Below are 16687 nucleotides of genomic sequence, written 5' to 3' on the forward strand. Positions count from 1 at the left end.
AAGAAAGTACACATATATGGATATATATAATGTATTTAAGTGTGCATTATATATAATCATTATATGCTTACAAAGTAGTAGGTTTCCTATGGCTACTAGTTTGTAAGCATATAATAATTACATATAGTATACACTTGATACATTATATATATGTATATGTATATAATTTTAAAACTAGGAAAAAGAACAGAGGTAACTTTCATTGGTAATGCTGCTCTCAGAAGCTGTGGGTTATGAAACAAAAATCCTAGTGTGGGATATGTCCCCATGAGTTGCTGGTCAGGGAAGCCCTAGAGGCCCTCCAAAACAGTATAGGATATTGCCAGTGCTCTTGCTGGCCCACCAGGACTAACTTGTAAGACCCCCATTGCTCAAGACATCACATCCTTGGTTCTAGGACATAAAGAAATCAAGCTGGAATTGATCTCGAAGCTTCTTTCCTGCTGGCTAGCTTTCATGGGGTTGGCAAGTGCTCTGCAGGTAGCTAGGGAGCAAAGTCATCAGCATTCTCACCCAGTGGTGAGCTTTCATGCTACAATATTGAACTGCCAGGCAAGAGAGGAGCACTGATAGAATAGTTGCATGACTGTTATGTGCGTTACCAATCATTTTCTCATTGGAGCTGAGGCCAGCTCCCCAAGAGGGATTCAAGCCTGGTTCTGTAAACCTGGTACAAGCTCATGGCTGGGGAGGATAGAAGCTCTAGGGAGGACCTAGTACTTTTGTTTGATAAATTGATGTGCTGTCAAGCTGCATTCTAAACATTACTGTCTATGCCTATAGATTAGTCCTGTTCTGAGGCTTTTTTTTTTTTAAGTGGGTGACAATTAATGTTTAAACTAGGTGACTGTTGGTGTCCTCAGCCTTATATAGGACTTTAATGTCACTCCCTCCAAGGCTCAGAGAACATCACAGAAAAGACAGCAGAAAAAAAATGTAAGAGCTGGAGGATTGGGGAGGTGTGCAGTCAAAAGTCTGTTGTCTGGGCACATTGTGGCCATTGCACTCATAAATTCCTGGCAGCTGTGGTTGCTTGCACAAGATAGGGCCAGGCACCTTTGCAGGGGGCGCTCACAAGATCCTACCCTATCCTGAGGAGACAATGGCAATTAATGGTTGCTGTGGGGGCCAAGGGGTGGACTCTCTTCATTCTTCCCAGTGGTGTAGCCACTGGTAAATAAGAAGAGGTCCAGCAAGAGTTGGAAGAGAATAAGAGAAAGCAATGGGGGGGTGGGCTGTGAGAGATGGGTCAGTGGCTAATGCATTTGCCTGCAAAGCCTAACAACCTTAGTTCAACTCCCCTGTACCCACATAAAACCAAGATGGACCAAGTGGCGCATGCATCTGGAGTTTGTTGCAGTGGCTGGAGGCCCTGCTCTCTCTCTCTCTCTCTCTCTCTCTTCTCTCTTTCTCTCTCTCTCTCTCTCTCTCCTTGCAAATAAATTAAAATTAAAAAAAAAATCAAGAGCCGGGTGTGGTGGCACACGCTTTTAATCCCAGCACTCGGGAGGCAGAGGTAGGAGGATCGCTGTGAGTTCGAGGCCACCCTGAGACTCCATAGTGAATTCCGGGTCAGCCTGGGCTAGAGTGAGACTCTACCTCGAACCCCCCCTCAAAAAAAATCAAGATAGGGGCTGGAGAGATGGCTTAGCGGTTGAGCGCTTGCCTGTGAAGCCTAAGGACCCCGGTTCGAGGCTCGGTTCCCCAGGTCCCACGTTAGCCAGATGCACAAGGGGGCGCACGCGTCTGGAGTTCGTTTGCAGAGGCTGGAAGCCCTGGCGCGCCCATTCTCTCTCTCTCCCTCTATCTGTCTTTCTCTCTGTGTCTCTCGCTCTCAAATAAATAAATTAAAAAAAAAATCAAGATAGTATAGTACAGATTGCATGCGGAAGCAAATCGCATTTTGGGGAGGGTGCTTACCCACATTTCCATGCTAACTAGCATTTCCTTTCCCAGCTAACTAAGGGTTGTGATACCCTCAGGCATTGATAGCTGTGTTTGAGTAAAGATAACCAACCCCAGGCAGCTCACAAGGGAAGAGTGGTTACCCGTAACACCAGCACTCCCATGTGGGCAACAGCCAGGTGGATCTGCATTCCTTCGCCATCACTGGCCGGCTGAGGCCTGATGCCATACATGTCCAGCTTCCTCGCTATGTCCAGTAGTAGAATATCGGATTCAGCAGGGCTCCGGCCACTGTGAAGAGACAGGGGTAATGAGCCCAATAAATTCAGCAGGAGCCACAGTTCCCCCAAGCCCCCACCCCCGCCCACCACCAGCGCTCATGGGGAGCTGAATATTTTCCAGAGACCGAAGCTTCCTAGGTTTAAGGGCTCGTTTGTAAAAGCCCATGAAAGCTTTTGTCCACCACTGGGGAAGCAGAGGCCGGTGAAAGTACTTACGTGTGCTGCTGGTGAAAGTTCATGATCTTGCTCTCTAAACAGTCTTGGCTTGGTAAATACCGCGTTTGTGCCAGGTGTTTCTTAACTGTTTCTCCATGAAAGTCTCCTAATTCTGCTGCAGGAGTTTGAAAACAGGGACATTTTTCAGACTTCCATTGAGGAGTTAAGCAATAGAGTACCTGACATGCTTTTTTTTTTTTTTTTTTTTTTTTTTTGAGGGAGGGTCTCACTCTAGCCCAGACTGACCTGGAATTCCCTATGTAGTCTCAGGCTGGCCTCAAACTCTTGGTGATCCTCCTACCTCTGCTTCCTGAGTGCTGGGATTAAAGGGGTGCGCCACCACGCCCAGCTTTTGACATACCTTTTGATCTCCTCCAAACAGACCTGTCTTTGTAGCCCATTTGGCCCCATGCATTCCACCCTATATTTTATGTATATCTGTCTGTTCATAGAGGCAAACAACTGGACCCTTTTTCGAATCAGAAATAGTAGGCTGGTGTGAAGTCTCAGTATAGTAAGCTATAGACCTAGTATACACCTTAAAGGCTGCAAAAACACAGTGACAAGGCGGGCATGGTGGCGCACGCCTTTAATCCCAGCACTCGGGAGGCAGAGGTAGGAGGATCACCCAGAGTTCGAGGCCACCCTGGGACTACATAGTGAATTCCAGGTCAGCCTGAGCTAGAGTGAGACCCTACCTCGGAAAAATAAAAACAGTGACAAATGTTATATGCACTGCCTGTTATCACGTTGACCCAAACTCCCATCGCTCTCTCTCTCCTGCAATTTCCTCTTTTTTTTTTAGTATTTATTTATTTATTTATTTATTTGAGAGCAACAGACACAGAGAGAAAGACAGGTAGAGGGAGAGAGAGAGAATGGGCGCGCCAGGGCTTCCAGCCTCTGCAAACGAACTCCAGACGCGTGCGCCCCCTTGTGCATCTGGCTAACGTGGGACCTGGGGAACCGAGCCTCGAACCGGGGTCCTTAGGCTTCACAGGCAAGCGCCTAACCACTAAGCCATCTCTCCAGCCCTGCAATTTCCTCTTATTGGTCTCCTCACTTCCAGTATTTCCTGGTCAGGAATATTTTCACCATAGTGCCCAACGTGACCCCTCTTCAATCCTAATCCAAGTGGCTGGGGAAATGGTAGGGAAGCAGTGCGCTGTGTAAGCATATGGTCCTGAACTTGGATCGGTTCATGTAAATGCTAGGTGAGCTTGGTGACATGTGCCTAGAATTCCAGCACTTGAGAGGCAGTGACAGAGGCCGTGGAACGGGGTGGGGGAGCTAGCTAGCTAGTGAGACTGGCTGAATCTGAGAGCTGCAAATATAAATGGGAGACCTTACCTTAGTAAAATGGAAAGGAGAGGGATTGAGAAAGATACCCCCCCACACACACACTCACATATGAAAAACAAAAACATTCAGAGTATTCCAACTCTTGGTTTCTATGGCTTCCTATCTCTTTTAGAGTCATGCTCTGGATATTTTAGAAAATGTTTTATTTATGTATGAGAAGAGAGAGAGAGAGGGAACGAACTGGTATGTCAGGGCTTCCAGCCACTGCAAACAAAGTCCAGATGCGTGTGCCACCTTGAGCATCTGGATTTACGTGGATACTTGAGAATGGAATCCTGGTCCTTAGGCTTTTTAGCCAAGCGCCTTAATGCTGAACCATCTCTCCATCCCACGTTCTGGGACTTTAATACGCCTTTCTTACTCAGCTCCAGCTAGCCACAGAAGCCTTTATGTTTCTCAAACACCCCAGTGCGCCCCCTTCAGGCCTTTTTTCACAGTGTTTTCTCTGCACGGAGCTCTCTTGTCACTGGATTTGGCTTCATGGCTTGCTTTCTGGCCTCCTACAAATGCTTGTTCAACTGTTGCCTTTACAGTAAGTAGGCTAACCCTCTCCACATTATTGAAATAGTCGGTACCCCTTCCTCCTAGAACCTCTCATCCCCTTTCGCTGCTTTATTTTTCTCCATTTATCACAGCCTAACAGTCATATAAGTTCCTTTCTTATTTTGGCTATTGTCTGATTTTCCTGCACTGCTAGAATGTGAATCCATGAAGACAAGAATAACTTTTATTGCTGCATTCCCATCGCCTAGTCTAGGACAAGCAAGGTGGCAGTCAATACCTTTTTGCTGAAAGAATGACAAGGGGATATAAAGGGAATTTAGAAGAGGGAGGCTTCATTTGAATTATACAAATTGTGGTTGTTAGGGACTGTCTAGCTAAAGTAGAAAGATGCACAAGAGGGACGTAAGTAAACGAGGAAGTCAACAAAGATTGGATGAATTAGTAGCCAAACAGAAAAATGGGCAATTTGGTTGTATACTCTGTGTGCCCTTAGAGTCCTGTGAGTCCGACAGGGATTAATTGAAAAGCTGACTGAAACTTGCCTCTTTTTCGCCATAAAATCATCCTGTGTTGGAAAAAAGAAAGGAAGGAAGGAAGGAAGGAAGGAAGGAAGGAAGGAAGGAAGGAAGGAGGGAAGGATCCTCTGGAAATGCAGATTTGCTCTGTGCTATGCCTGAAATGGCCACTAGGGAATGCCCAAATCCATAAGGCGGAATTGTCCAGGATGAAATTGGGCACCCCCAAAAGAGGCTTCATCCCGGTGAGGGCTACCTAAAGAGGCAGCTAATGGAGAAGGGTGTTTTTCTTTTTCACTCTGCTATACTTCATGCCCCACACCTTGGTTGCAAACACAATGCTGGGTGATTCATGGTTAGTGACCTTGACATTGGGACCCTTGGAGGTTTGCTTTATTCCCCATGATCTCTTAAGTGGACACAATGCTTGAGCTGCGTGGGGTAATTTTCATGCTGTATTTATGCTGTTTTGAGCGCCACCACCACTTCTTTCATGCTATCTTTTACCTATCACCATCTATGTAATTCTTACGTGTTTCCTTTTTTTAAAAAAAAATATTTATTTATTTATTTATTTATTTATTTATTTGAGAGAAAGGGAGAAAGAGGCAGACAGAAAGAAATAGAGAATGGGCCTCCAACCACTGCAAATGAACTCCAGACGCATGCACCCCTTGTGCATCTGGATTACTTGGGTCCTGGAAAATCAAACCGGGTTCCTTAGGCTTCGCAGGCAAATGCCTGAACCGCTAAGCCATTTTCCCAGCCCGGCACGGGTTTCTTTAAGACCTGATACAAAGCCATCTCCATCAGGCTGCCCTAACTGCTTTTGCTCTTATTGCCCACTGCCTTTCTGAGACCCTTGGAGCTTGTTTTGCTCGTTCTCGAGCTACCAGTGAAATCAGAAATCTACCATTTATGGACTGGTAGGAAGGTAAGGAACAGAGGTCAAAACTGAACTTACAAAATAACCACACAAAAAAATAATAACCCTGAAATTATGATCCTGTAAGATTAGCATGGAACAGAGTGCATGCTTGGGAGGCCTTTCTAAAAGAGAGAGTCCAGCTGGTCTTAAAAGAGGAGATGCTATCTCAGCTGCCCAGACCCAACCCTCCAGGCTGCACGAACCGGCCTGGCATCATTCCCTCCCAGGCGTCTTTTGGCCTCCCTTTATATTCCACGTCTGCCAACTGTTTGGCCGCTAGGATATGAGGATAAGAAAATAGATGCCTGGGCCCTTTCTTTGCCCCCTTTCAACCTTTTTCTACCTACTCTTCACTTTGTTCTCTGGATCCCTAAGAAAAAAACAACACAAAAATTACAGTGAATGTGACACTGGACTGCAGAAAACACAGAGCTGACAAAGGGACCTGGGGCTTGCCTGGCCAAGTCCATGTCTAGAATTATCCAAACCAGGTCTTGGACAGCACTTTCTTTTTATTTTTTAAGCCCTTTTTTTTCTCAATTTTAAAAAAATATCTTTATTTATTTATTTGAGAGCGACAGACAGAGAAAGAGGCAGATAGAGATAAGGAGAGAGAATGGGCACGCCAGGGCCTCCAGCCACTGCAAATGAATTCCAGACGCGTGCGCCCCCTTGTGCATCTGGGTAACGTGGGTCCTGGGGAACCGAGCCTCGAACCGGGGTCCTTAGGCTTCACAGGCAAGCGCTTAACCGCTAAGCCATCTCTCCAGCCCTTTTTCTCAGTTTTTATTAACATTTTCCATGATTATAAAAAATATCCCATGGTAATACCCTCCCTCCCCCCACTTTCCCCTTTGAAACTCCACTCTCCACCAGGTCCCCTCTCCCTCTCAATCAGTGTCTCTTTTATTTTGATGTCAGCCACTGTGAGGTCATGGGTATTAGACAGCACTTTCAAGGATAGTTGTGAGGGTCAGGGTGGACTGAGGTTGAAGAAAATCAGCATTTGGGCTGGAGAGATGGCTTAGCGGTTAAGCGCTTGCCTGTGAAGCCTAAGGACCCTGGTTCGAGGCTCGGTTCCCCAGGTCCCACGTTAGCCAGATGCACAAGGGGGCGCACGCTTCTGGAGTTCGTTTGCAGAGGCTGGAAGCCCTGGCGCGCCCATTCTCTCTCTCTCCCTCTATCTGTCTTTCTCTCTGTGTCTGTTGCTCTCAAATTAAAAAAAAAAAAAGAAAATCAGCATTTGTTCTTATTCTTTAGAAACACTTCCATGAGAGGACATCCTCATCACTATTTTAAAGGCAAGTATATTTGAGATCAGAGAAATAGGGAGGCTAGCCCAACAACAGTGAGGTAGCAGTACAGATAAGATTCAATCCAAACCCCACTGGCAGCAAGGATGCTTCATTGTGTCTCAAGAAGGTCATCTTGCCTCTTAAAGATGAACACAGGGAGCTGGGGAAATAGCTCACTCGGTCAAGTTCTTGCTCCACACGCACGAGGTTTGATCCCCAGAACCCATATGTGAAAAGGCCAAACATGGTGGTGTACTTATGTCCATAATTGCAGTGCTAGGGAGACCAGGACATGACAATTTATGGGGCTCACTGGCCAGCCCATCTAGCCTAATCAATGAACTACAGGGAAATGACAGACCCTTTCTCAAAAATAGTGGGCACTTGGGCTGGAGAGATGGCTTAGTGGTTAAGCGCTTGCCTGTGAAGCCTAAGGACCCCGGTTCGAGGCTCGATTCCCCAGGACCCACGTTAGCCAGATGCACAAGGGGGTGCACGTGTCTGGAGTTCATTTGCAGTGGCTGGAAGCCCTGGCGTGCCCATTCTCTCTCTTTCTCTCTCTCTCTCTCTCTCTCCCTCTTTCTCTGTCGGTCACTCTCAAATAAATAAATAATAAGCAAAAAAAATTAAAAAAAAAAATAGTGGGCACTGCTTTCTCAATCCCAGGCTATCTTGGCGCCTGCTCTTGGTTGGGGGCTGTCCTGTACCTAAGGCAGGAAAATGGTGCCTGTAAAGAAGATGAAAAAGTCTCTGGAGTTCATTAACTCCAAGCTCCAACTTGCTAGGAAAGCAGAAAGGATGCACTGGGGTCCAAGCTGACTTTGAAGATGATCAGACAGGGCAAAGTGATGCTGGTCAACCTTGCCAATTGCTCAGCTTTGGGGAAATCTTAGATAGAGTACTATGCTATGGTGGCCACAATGGGTGTCCACCATCACTGCAGTGGCAATAATATTGAATTGGGCTCGGTATGCAATGACTACTACAGAGAATGCACACCGTCTAACTACTACAGAGGATGCACACCATGAACCATCGGCCCAGGCAATTTTGACATTATTTAGAATGTCAGAGGAAAAGAGTGAAACATAAACCATGGCAATTTTTTCTTTAGTAAAACTTGCTTGGTTTTGTTTGTTTGTTTGCTTGCTTGTTTTGTTTTATGGTTTTTTGAGGTAGGGTCTCACTTTATCCCAGGCTAACTATGGCCTCGAACTCGAGGTGATCCTCCTACCTCTGCCTCCCAAGTGCTGGGATTAAAGGTGTGCACCACCATGCCCGGCTGCTTGTTGTTGTTGTTTTTTTTTTTGGTTTTTCGAGGTAGGGTCTCACTCACTCTGGCTCAGGCTGACCTGGAATTTGCTATGTAGTCTCAGGGTGGCCTCGAACTATTGGCAATCCTCCTACCTCTGCCTCCCGAATGCTGGGATTAAAGGCGTGCGCCACCACGCCCAGCTTTTTTTTTTTTATTAGTGGAAATTGTTCCTTAAATAACACCCAAGATAGTCACATGCAAACACACCTGTGTATACACACACACACACACAAAATCTGTACATAGGTCCCATTGCAGAAAAGGTGGCAGAAAGTGCCAAAGGAAGGGTAAGACTCCTTACAACATGCTCCCCCCAGACACAAAATGGCCTGGCTATCCATGACCTCACAGTGCCTGACACTACCTACACAAGACCATCATAATAGGAAGATGATGACGTCAAAATAAAAGAGAGACTGATTGAGAAGGGGAGGGGATATGATGGAGAGTGGAGTTTCAAAGGGGAAAGTGGGTGGGGGAGGGAGGGAATTACCATGGGTTATTTTCTACAATTATGGAAGTTATCAACAAAATAAATAAACAAAAATATTTAAAACAAATCTGTACATGGTGCCAGGCAGACAATGGGGATGCTCACCACCATTGCTTGGCCCTTTCCTTGACTGATACGTTGCAAAGTACATGCTCAGTACTTACATTGTAAGATGTGAGACACCATTAATGCGGTACAATTGTCACTGCATGGAAGCCTTCCCATAGCCAAATCTTCCTTTATTTGAAGAGTGAAAAGATACCTGCAAAGGAGTTGGGGCAGGGGGGTAAATCTATTGAGGAAGAAACAGGAGTGGGAAAGAAAATATTTCTTTTCCGTAGACATGTGAACAGATCAACCCCCAGTCAATCAGATGCCTTTTTGGGGGGGGATAGTGAGTCATGCCCAAGTTTGTTTCACCTCTAAACCAGCCCCAGCCTACAATTCAGTTGTCCCAGCACACCCACAGGTTCTGCAGCCATTAGAAAGTGCCCTGGCCAAAGCCCACTGCCGCCATGAGGGTCAACCATCACCCTGGTGGTTTCTACCACAGAGCTAGAGACAAGAAGCCTCACCAAGCATGAGAGCCCTGAGGAGGTCAACCCTGGGCTGCCCACAGAGAGATGTCAGGTAGGTCCAACCCCAAGAAGGGCAGAAGCCAGGGCATCAGGAGCCACCATTCTCTTTTACAAGGATGTCAGAAAAGAAATTAAGCCATTTGGGTCAGCTCATATCACTCAAAGACACTGAAACTTGGAGTTGAACTTAACGTCCACTACTGAGTCCTGGATGCCTGTGATGCAAAGAGTCTGCTTTGAGAACCAGAGCCTTCAGGTCACCCCTGTGCCCGGACCATTCCCTTGCCATGATTGCTATCCTGGTATCATCAGAGCCTAGTTGAGCACTTTACACACAGTGGGTGTGAAATTAGTGGTTACTGAACAGGATGTAGCTACACTTTTTTTTTTTTTTTCTCCTTGAAACTTCATCAGGAGCCAGAAAATGCAGGTTTGTGCTTAGGGCTCTGCCAAACATCACATTTGTCACACACACTCAAAACTTTACCAATTGGCTGGAGTGATGGTTTAGCAGTTAAGCGCTTGCCTGTGAAGCCTAAGGACCCCGGTTCGAGGCTCGATTCCCCAGGACCCACGTTAGCCAGATGCACAAGGGGGCGCACGCTTCTGTAGTTCGTTTGCAGTGGCTGGAGGCCCTGGCACACCCATTCTCTCTCTGTCTCTCTCTCTCTCTCTCTCTCTCTGCTTCTTTCTCTGTCTGTCACTCTTAAATAAATAAATAAAAATAAACAAAAAATCATTCAGGGTGTGGTGACCCATGCCTTTAAAAAAAATAAAAACAAAACTTTACCAAAAGAAAACCCACTTTTGAAAGAAAGAAGTGTATAACAGAAACTACACCACCAACTGCTTTCTTTAGTGTGAATACTAGTTCCAATGTTTCATTTTATACACCAGAACAGGTATGGAGTATCTACTGTGTGTATTTCTACTGTGTGTATTTCCCAATATAAAATGTAACTTTATTTTATTATTATTATTATTATTATTATTATTATTATTATTAGTTTATTGAGGTAGAGTCTCACTCTAGCTTAGGCTGACCTGGAATTCACTATGTAGTCTTAGGATGGTCTCGAGCTCACGGTGATCCTTCTACCTTTGCCTCCCGAGTGCTGGGGTTAAAGGCATGTGCCCCCTTACGCAGCTTAAATGTGATTTTTCTAAGTAAAATTCTTTGTTAACTTTTGAGTATGCAGTGCGTGAAGGTAATTTGGTGGATGATGATTGCGTGTGATAGATGAAAATCCAGGTTGAGAAACCTTACCAGATAATTATTTGGTTTATAAAATCATAAACCACTATAACCTTTCCAATTGTAAGTGCCCCTTACACAGTAATAGTGACTTCATTAGAAAAGTTATATTTATATAACACCCACAAATCCTTGCACTGGTCCCACCAAGGCATCTTTGTAAACTCAGTGACAAGTAAATATTGTTTGAGACAAGGTAGCCCAGGCTCGCCTAGAACTCTTGGCAATTTTCACACCTCAGCCTCCCAAGTGCTGGGATTAGAGGTGTGAACTATCACACCTGGTTCAGTTAAGTTTTTTTTTTAAAAAAAAAAAAACTTCCTCCCTCCATTTTTAAGAATGATTATTTATTCGCGAGATAGAGAGAGGCAGGGAGAGAGAGAGAGAGAGAGGGAAAATGGGTGCACCAAGGCCCCTAGCCACTGCAAACCAACTCCAGATGCATGTGTCACCTTGTGCATCTGGCTTTATGTGGGTACTGGGGAATCGAACCCAGGTACTTAGGCTTCACAGATAAGCGCCTTAACCTCTAAGACATCTCCCCAGCCCTCAGTTAAGTAATCCTAAACGGACCTATGGGGGTGGGGATTAAAGGAAGCTTAACTTGTTATGGTATACTTTTAAATCTTAGATGTAAATAATCATACCCAGCTCAGTTGCAAAAGGGAAAGTGAATTCCATTTTGCTCCTAGCAGAGAGAATGGAAACTCCTCATGATTTGACAATTCTTTGCTGTCAGGAAGGCAGCTGCCTATGACAGATACCATATTCTTGCTCTGAACAGCTGATGAATCATTTATCATCAAATTGATTTTCCCATATTTTTGAGAAAGTTTATCTCCATCAAAATTGGTCACAACTTAAAATTCAACTGTACTCAGTCAGCAGAGGCAAACTGATATAGATCCCAAGGTATCAAGTTATCTGGCAAAGTGGCCTACTACTCACAAATGTAGAGAGAATTAGAGGTAAAGAGGGAAGGAAGGAGGGCGAGATTTTTGCAACGACCCTGCATAAAATTCACCGTGCCAGGGAAAGGACCCAGGTGTGATCCCCCAGGACCCACATTAGCCAGATGCACAAGGGAGCGCAAGCGTCAGGAGTTCGTTTAGAAGCCCTGGTGGGCCCATTCTTTCTCTGTCAAATAAATAAATCAAAATAAAATACTGAAAAAAAAAATCCTCAGTCTAAAAAAAAAAAATTCCCGGTGCCAAAGGAGTGAGGGTTGACTGGCCATGAGCCATTTAGAAGCAGAGACTTCCGAGAGAATAATTGCCAACAATTTTGATTTTGATTGAGTCATTTTAGCTCCCAAGACTCGTTGCCTTATATATGAACCAAGAGGACTGGGCAAAGAGAATTCCCAGATCCACTCTACATAGGAGTCTAAATCTAGGAAGCAGAGTAAGGTTTTTGTGAGTGTTAAAGTGACAATGTAGCTTGGCAGAAGTAGGTAATTATGAGAGGCACTGTTCATAATGATAGTTGATCATTATAGAATGTTTCACCTTCTGCCTATGGCATACACACACATACACACACACACACACACACACACACACACACACACACACACACACACATTTCCAACGTCTACAGTAATCTCCTGGACATCATAACTATGCTGACTGAAGTTCAAAGGTTATGAAAGAGAGCATCCATATGATTGGGGAAATCAGTGACATAATGTCTAATGTGCCACCCTAGATTTGCCACCAGTTCTAGAATTCCACTCTTTCTAAGTCCAGCACTGGAAAGATTTATACGTTGGGGACCCACCAGGCCTTCCCTCTCTGTAAGCCTTCACCATATCCCAGACAGTAAGTTGAAACTAAGCCTTATAAAAGAGAACCAGAGCCCCTTCTTCAATAAATGGGGAGTGAGGATTCCCGCATAACAACATGCAGCACACACCCAGGTAAGCACTTTACCTTGTAAGTTCTTCCCGAAGATGTCCAGGGTCCACTGGGAAAAATTTCACCATAAATTTGAAAACAACCTCCTTAGGATCTTAAAACACAATATCTCCATAAGTTTTATTTAAATGTCCATCACAACAGTCACAGATACACACACATTTCTCTACTTCTCTCCCTTCTCCATTACCCCTTCTCATAAACTTTTATTTAAAAGTTCATCCCTCCCCCCCTGTATAGTGCTATTATTTCTGGAATGTGTTCCTATGTGGACAGGAATTTGGAAAACTATCCTACCCCTTTACCAAGCTTTCTCTTTTTGAGTTTCTTTTGTAAAAAAAAAATGTGCCACTTTGAGTTTTACTATGTCCTCCCTTAAAAAGTGTCCCATTCAGGAAAATAAACCACTTGCTATTTGAGATTTTTTTTTTTTTTTTGCCTGAGAGAAGAGCCCAGCCTCAGCTGTGGCAGATGAATAGACTTCATAAAAGGCCCTAGAAGCACTACAGACCAATGTCTTTTTCCAAATGTACTTATTTTCACACCTACTTGTATTTGAAATTAATTATTTTGGGCATATGGGTGTTGCTCAGTGGTAGGGTACTTGCCTAGTATATACAAGATTCTGGGTTATACTCCCACAATCAAAGGGAGGAAAAAAGAACAAAATGAAAAAACCGTTTTAGCTCAAAAATAAGCATTCGCGGGGCTGGAGAGATGGCTTAGCGGTTAAGGCGTTTGCCTGCAAAGCCTGGTTCGAATCCCCAGGACCCACGTAAGCCAGATGCACAAGGGGGCACACGTGTCTGGAGTTCATTTCCAGTGGCTGGAGGCCCTGGTGTGTTCATTCTCTCTTTCTCTCTCTGCCTCTTTCTCTCTCAAATAAATAAATAAAATGTATTCAAAAAATAAGCACTTGCGCAATACCTCTGATTTCCTGGCTGCCTTACACGTGCCCAGTGTTGTACTAAGCAGATGCTGGGTGGGAGTAAAAATGTAACAACGAACTCACAGTTTCATAGGGCAGACAGATATCTAGCCAGACTGATTACAACACTCCAAAGTGCAATGAGCACTGAGCTTTGGGGAAATACAATAGGGAGAAAGGAGTTTTGAAAAGGTCACACAGAACGTAGTTACGCAAAGGCTTCCTCTGCTCATCTGCGACTCCCATTTGATTTGACAGCCTGTACTTTCTCTGTGGAATCTATGTACATGAGATTAGTTCTGTGAAGACAGAGGTAGGAATAGAAGTGGTTACCCACAGGGGCAAAGGTTGGAAGACGGTGAGAGTTCACAGCTTTGTAGATCGTGCTACTAAGGTTGTACTTTGAGTACATTAGGGAGCCACGGAAGCATTTTCAGCATGAGTGAGATGTTGTCAAGGTTAGGCATTTCAGTTGATCACTCTGGGAGTAATATAGATGCTGGATAGGAGGGGATCAGTTGGGAAGCAGATGGAATCATGTGACATGATCATCACACAGATGTGGCCCACAGAACTGTGGGAGGCATCAACATGTGCAGGACATTTCTAGAAGAGGAACCAGGAAAAGACACTGAAGCAAGGTTTTCTCAAGGTGTTGCCTGATAGCCACACGGCTAAGAAATGTCTTTGGATTGGTTTAACATGCAAGTCACTGGATTAGAGGGACCCCAAGTGATCTTAATGCACACTGAAATTTGAGTATCACCACAGTAGAGCATGAAATGCAAGGGAAGAACTCAAATCTGGACTATAGCAGATGGGCAAGGCTTGTGATGACATAAAAGGAGAGAAAGAAAGAAAAAGAAAAAGAAAAACCCTCAGGCAGAAGGTAAATAACGGTATTGTGGATTGACGTTAAGGGTGCTTGAAGATTCACAGTGCTGGAGAGTAAATTCTATTCCTACATGCAATCCACTGAGTGGTGTAATTACCAGCTTCTCCATCGCAGGCAAAATTAAGACAATTTTCTCAATTACTAAATGTACTGTGCGGATGAAGGATTGAAAAAATATATACTCAGGCCCTGTTCTCCCCTTAATATGAAGGGAAGGAATTGTGGGGCATTACAGAAATATTTTTGAAGTGTGAGCTGAGAACTATATTTCTGGAATGATCCTTCCATACTTACTTTTTACTTGCTTTGTTATGGGCTTCAGAAGTTCCAACCAAACCTGTAATAACATTAATTAATGGCAAAATAGGTAGAACATGGCATTGGAATCTATATACTTTTTGTCCTTTTTGGTACCAGAGAAAGGCAAACATATAATGAACAAATCCAGGGTCTGTCCCCTCATACTTTTCCAATGACATTGTTGATCTATAAACTCTTTGTTGTTGACATTTTAATCACTGCTCCCTGGATCGGTATGATGACAGAGGTGTCACAGACAGGCTCATTAGTAGCTACAAAGACTAATGAAAGCATTTGGCTCCACATTTGAATCTTAGAGCCTGCAAATGCCAGCTTAATAGACCTAACGAGTCTTTCTGGGAAGGTGCCAGATTACAGATATGCCAAGGCAGGATACAGAGAAAGAACTTTATGAGAAACAGGGAAGGAAATCCCCTTGAATATTCCCAGGTAGGGTCAGGAGTGTTAATTCTGGGGGGCTGAGGTTCAGCATCTAGAAAGTCAAAATGGATGAAGCTTTGACAGCCGCTCAGAGTGACGAACCAGGGCTTCAGGGAGAAGGGATGGGGGTTGGGAAACCAAGGTGACTTTTAATAAACAAGGAGCAATTAGGGAAAATAGTTCTTAAATTCGGTATTTTTTTGTAAGGGTGTGTATTTAGTTTTCAATCAAGGGGTTGATCCCTATATGCAAACTGCTTTTGGAAATAATTCTAGACACAAAAAGGCACATTAAAAAAAAAAACCCTACTGCCAGGCATGATAGCGCATGCCTTTAATCCCAGAACTCTTGGGAGGCAGAGGTAGGAGGATTGCTGTGAGTTCGAGGCCACCCTGAGACTACATAGTGAAGTCCAGTTCAGCCTGGGCTAGAGTGAGACTCTACATCGAAAAACAAAAAACAAACAAAACAACAACAAAAACTACTTGTGGGCTAGAGACATAGTTTAGTGGTAAAGGCACTTGCCTGCAAAGCCAAAGGACCCAGGTTCAATTTCCCACTACCCACGTAAGCCAGATGCACAAGGTGGTGCATGCATCTGGACTTTGTTTGCAGTGGCTGGAGGCCCTGACGTCCCCATTCTCTTCCCCTCTCTTTCTTTAAAAACTAAATAAAATATTTTAAAGATCCACTTACATTATTTCCAGAGTGGCTGCAGAATTCTAATCCAAAATATTCCTTTTCAGAAAGATTAAGGTGGCTGCAACTCAGGTTGAACAGAGCTTTTCCGGATGACTTTTGCTAAATGAAGCAAAGAGATCAGAATGCAGTTTGGGTTCCCAACTTGATATTGTCATTGTAGTATGGAATAAAGGGTGGGCACAATGACCTTCTTCAAGTTTCATTTCTTGTAAGCACTGTTTAGAGGACCTGAACTCTGCTAAATTATGTTGAGAGCTTTACAGACATAGACATGAATCTATCCACAGATGGTTTTAGCATTACCCATAAAAGCTCCTCACATCAATGATACACCTTCTTGGGGGGAAAAAAAGAGCTTTGTACTTAACTCTGATAGATCTACAAATTTACCCTTTCCTTGGAAATCGTCAATTGATTCATTGCCCAGGCAATTTGAATGCTTTTCCCCAAATTGTAACCAAGATGTAAATATGGCCCCATCACAGCCTGCCTCTAATCTTTTAGGGGTAGAGCTTGATTCCTTAGCCAGGAAATCTACAGGCTCTCTCAACTCAACTGCCAGGCTGTCGGACCACATTTCTTGTTCCTTCTCTAATCAACGCAGCCTGCTCACAGTCTCCCCACCCCCCACATGTCAAGTTGCTTCACGTCTCAGTGCTGCTCCCCAGCCCACATTTCCCACCTACACAGCTCAGATGTCATCGCCCCAGGAGAGTTTTCCCGATGCTCTCCGAAGCAGGTTAAGTCAAGGGCAGGCTCGCGCTCCCAGACACCCTGGCTTACCTCAAACACGGCAGCTCTTACACTGCATGTCTGCCTTCCTCTTTGACCCTGAACTCTTTAGCAAGGATCGTTTTT

The 16687-nt window shown here is 44.4% G+C and overlaps 1 protein-coding gene across 1 annotated transcript in view; it reads right to left on the reverse strand.

The window, feature by feature from the left end:
• The window catches only part of Frmd7 (FERM domain containing 7), a 57696-nt gene that overhangs the window by 6857 nt on the left and 34152 nt on the right, over nt 1–16687 (reverse strand). Inside the window, exons 2-7 of the mRNA XM_004653973.2 lie at nt 15824–15928; nt 14681–14723; nt 12579–12657; nt 8979–9076; nt 2403–2517; nt 2049–2196 (exon numbers count right to left, since the gene is read on the reverse strand). Coding sequence (XP_004654030.2) covers nt 2049–2196; nt 2403–2517; nt 8979–9076; nt 12579–12657; nt 14681–14723; nt 15824–15928 — 588 coding nt within the window. The remainder of the gene's footprint in view (nt 1–2048; nt 2197–2402; nt 2518–8978; nt 9077–12578; nt 12658–14680; nt 14724–15823; nt 15929–16687) is intronic.

Source organism: Jaculus jaculus, chromosome X (assembly GCF_020740685.1).
Source record: "Jaculus jaculus isolate mJacJac1 chromosome X, mJacJac1.mat.Y.cur, whole genome shotgun sequence".
Classification (NCBI taxonomy): domain Eukaryota; kingdom Metazoa; phylum Chordata; class Mammalia; order Rodentia; family Dipodidae; genus Jaculus; species Jaculus jaculus.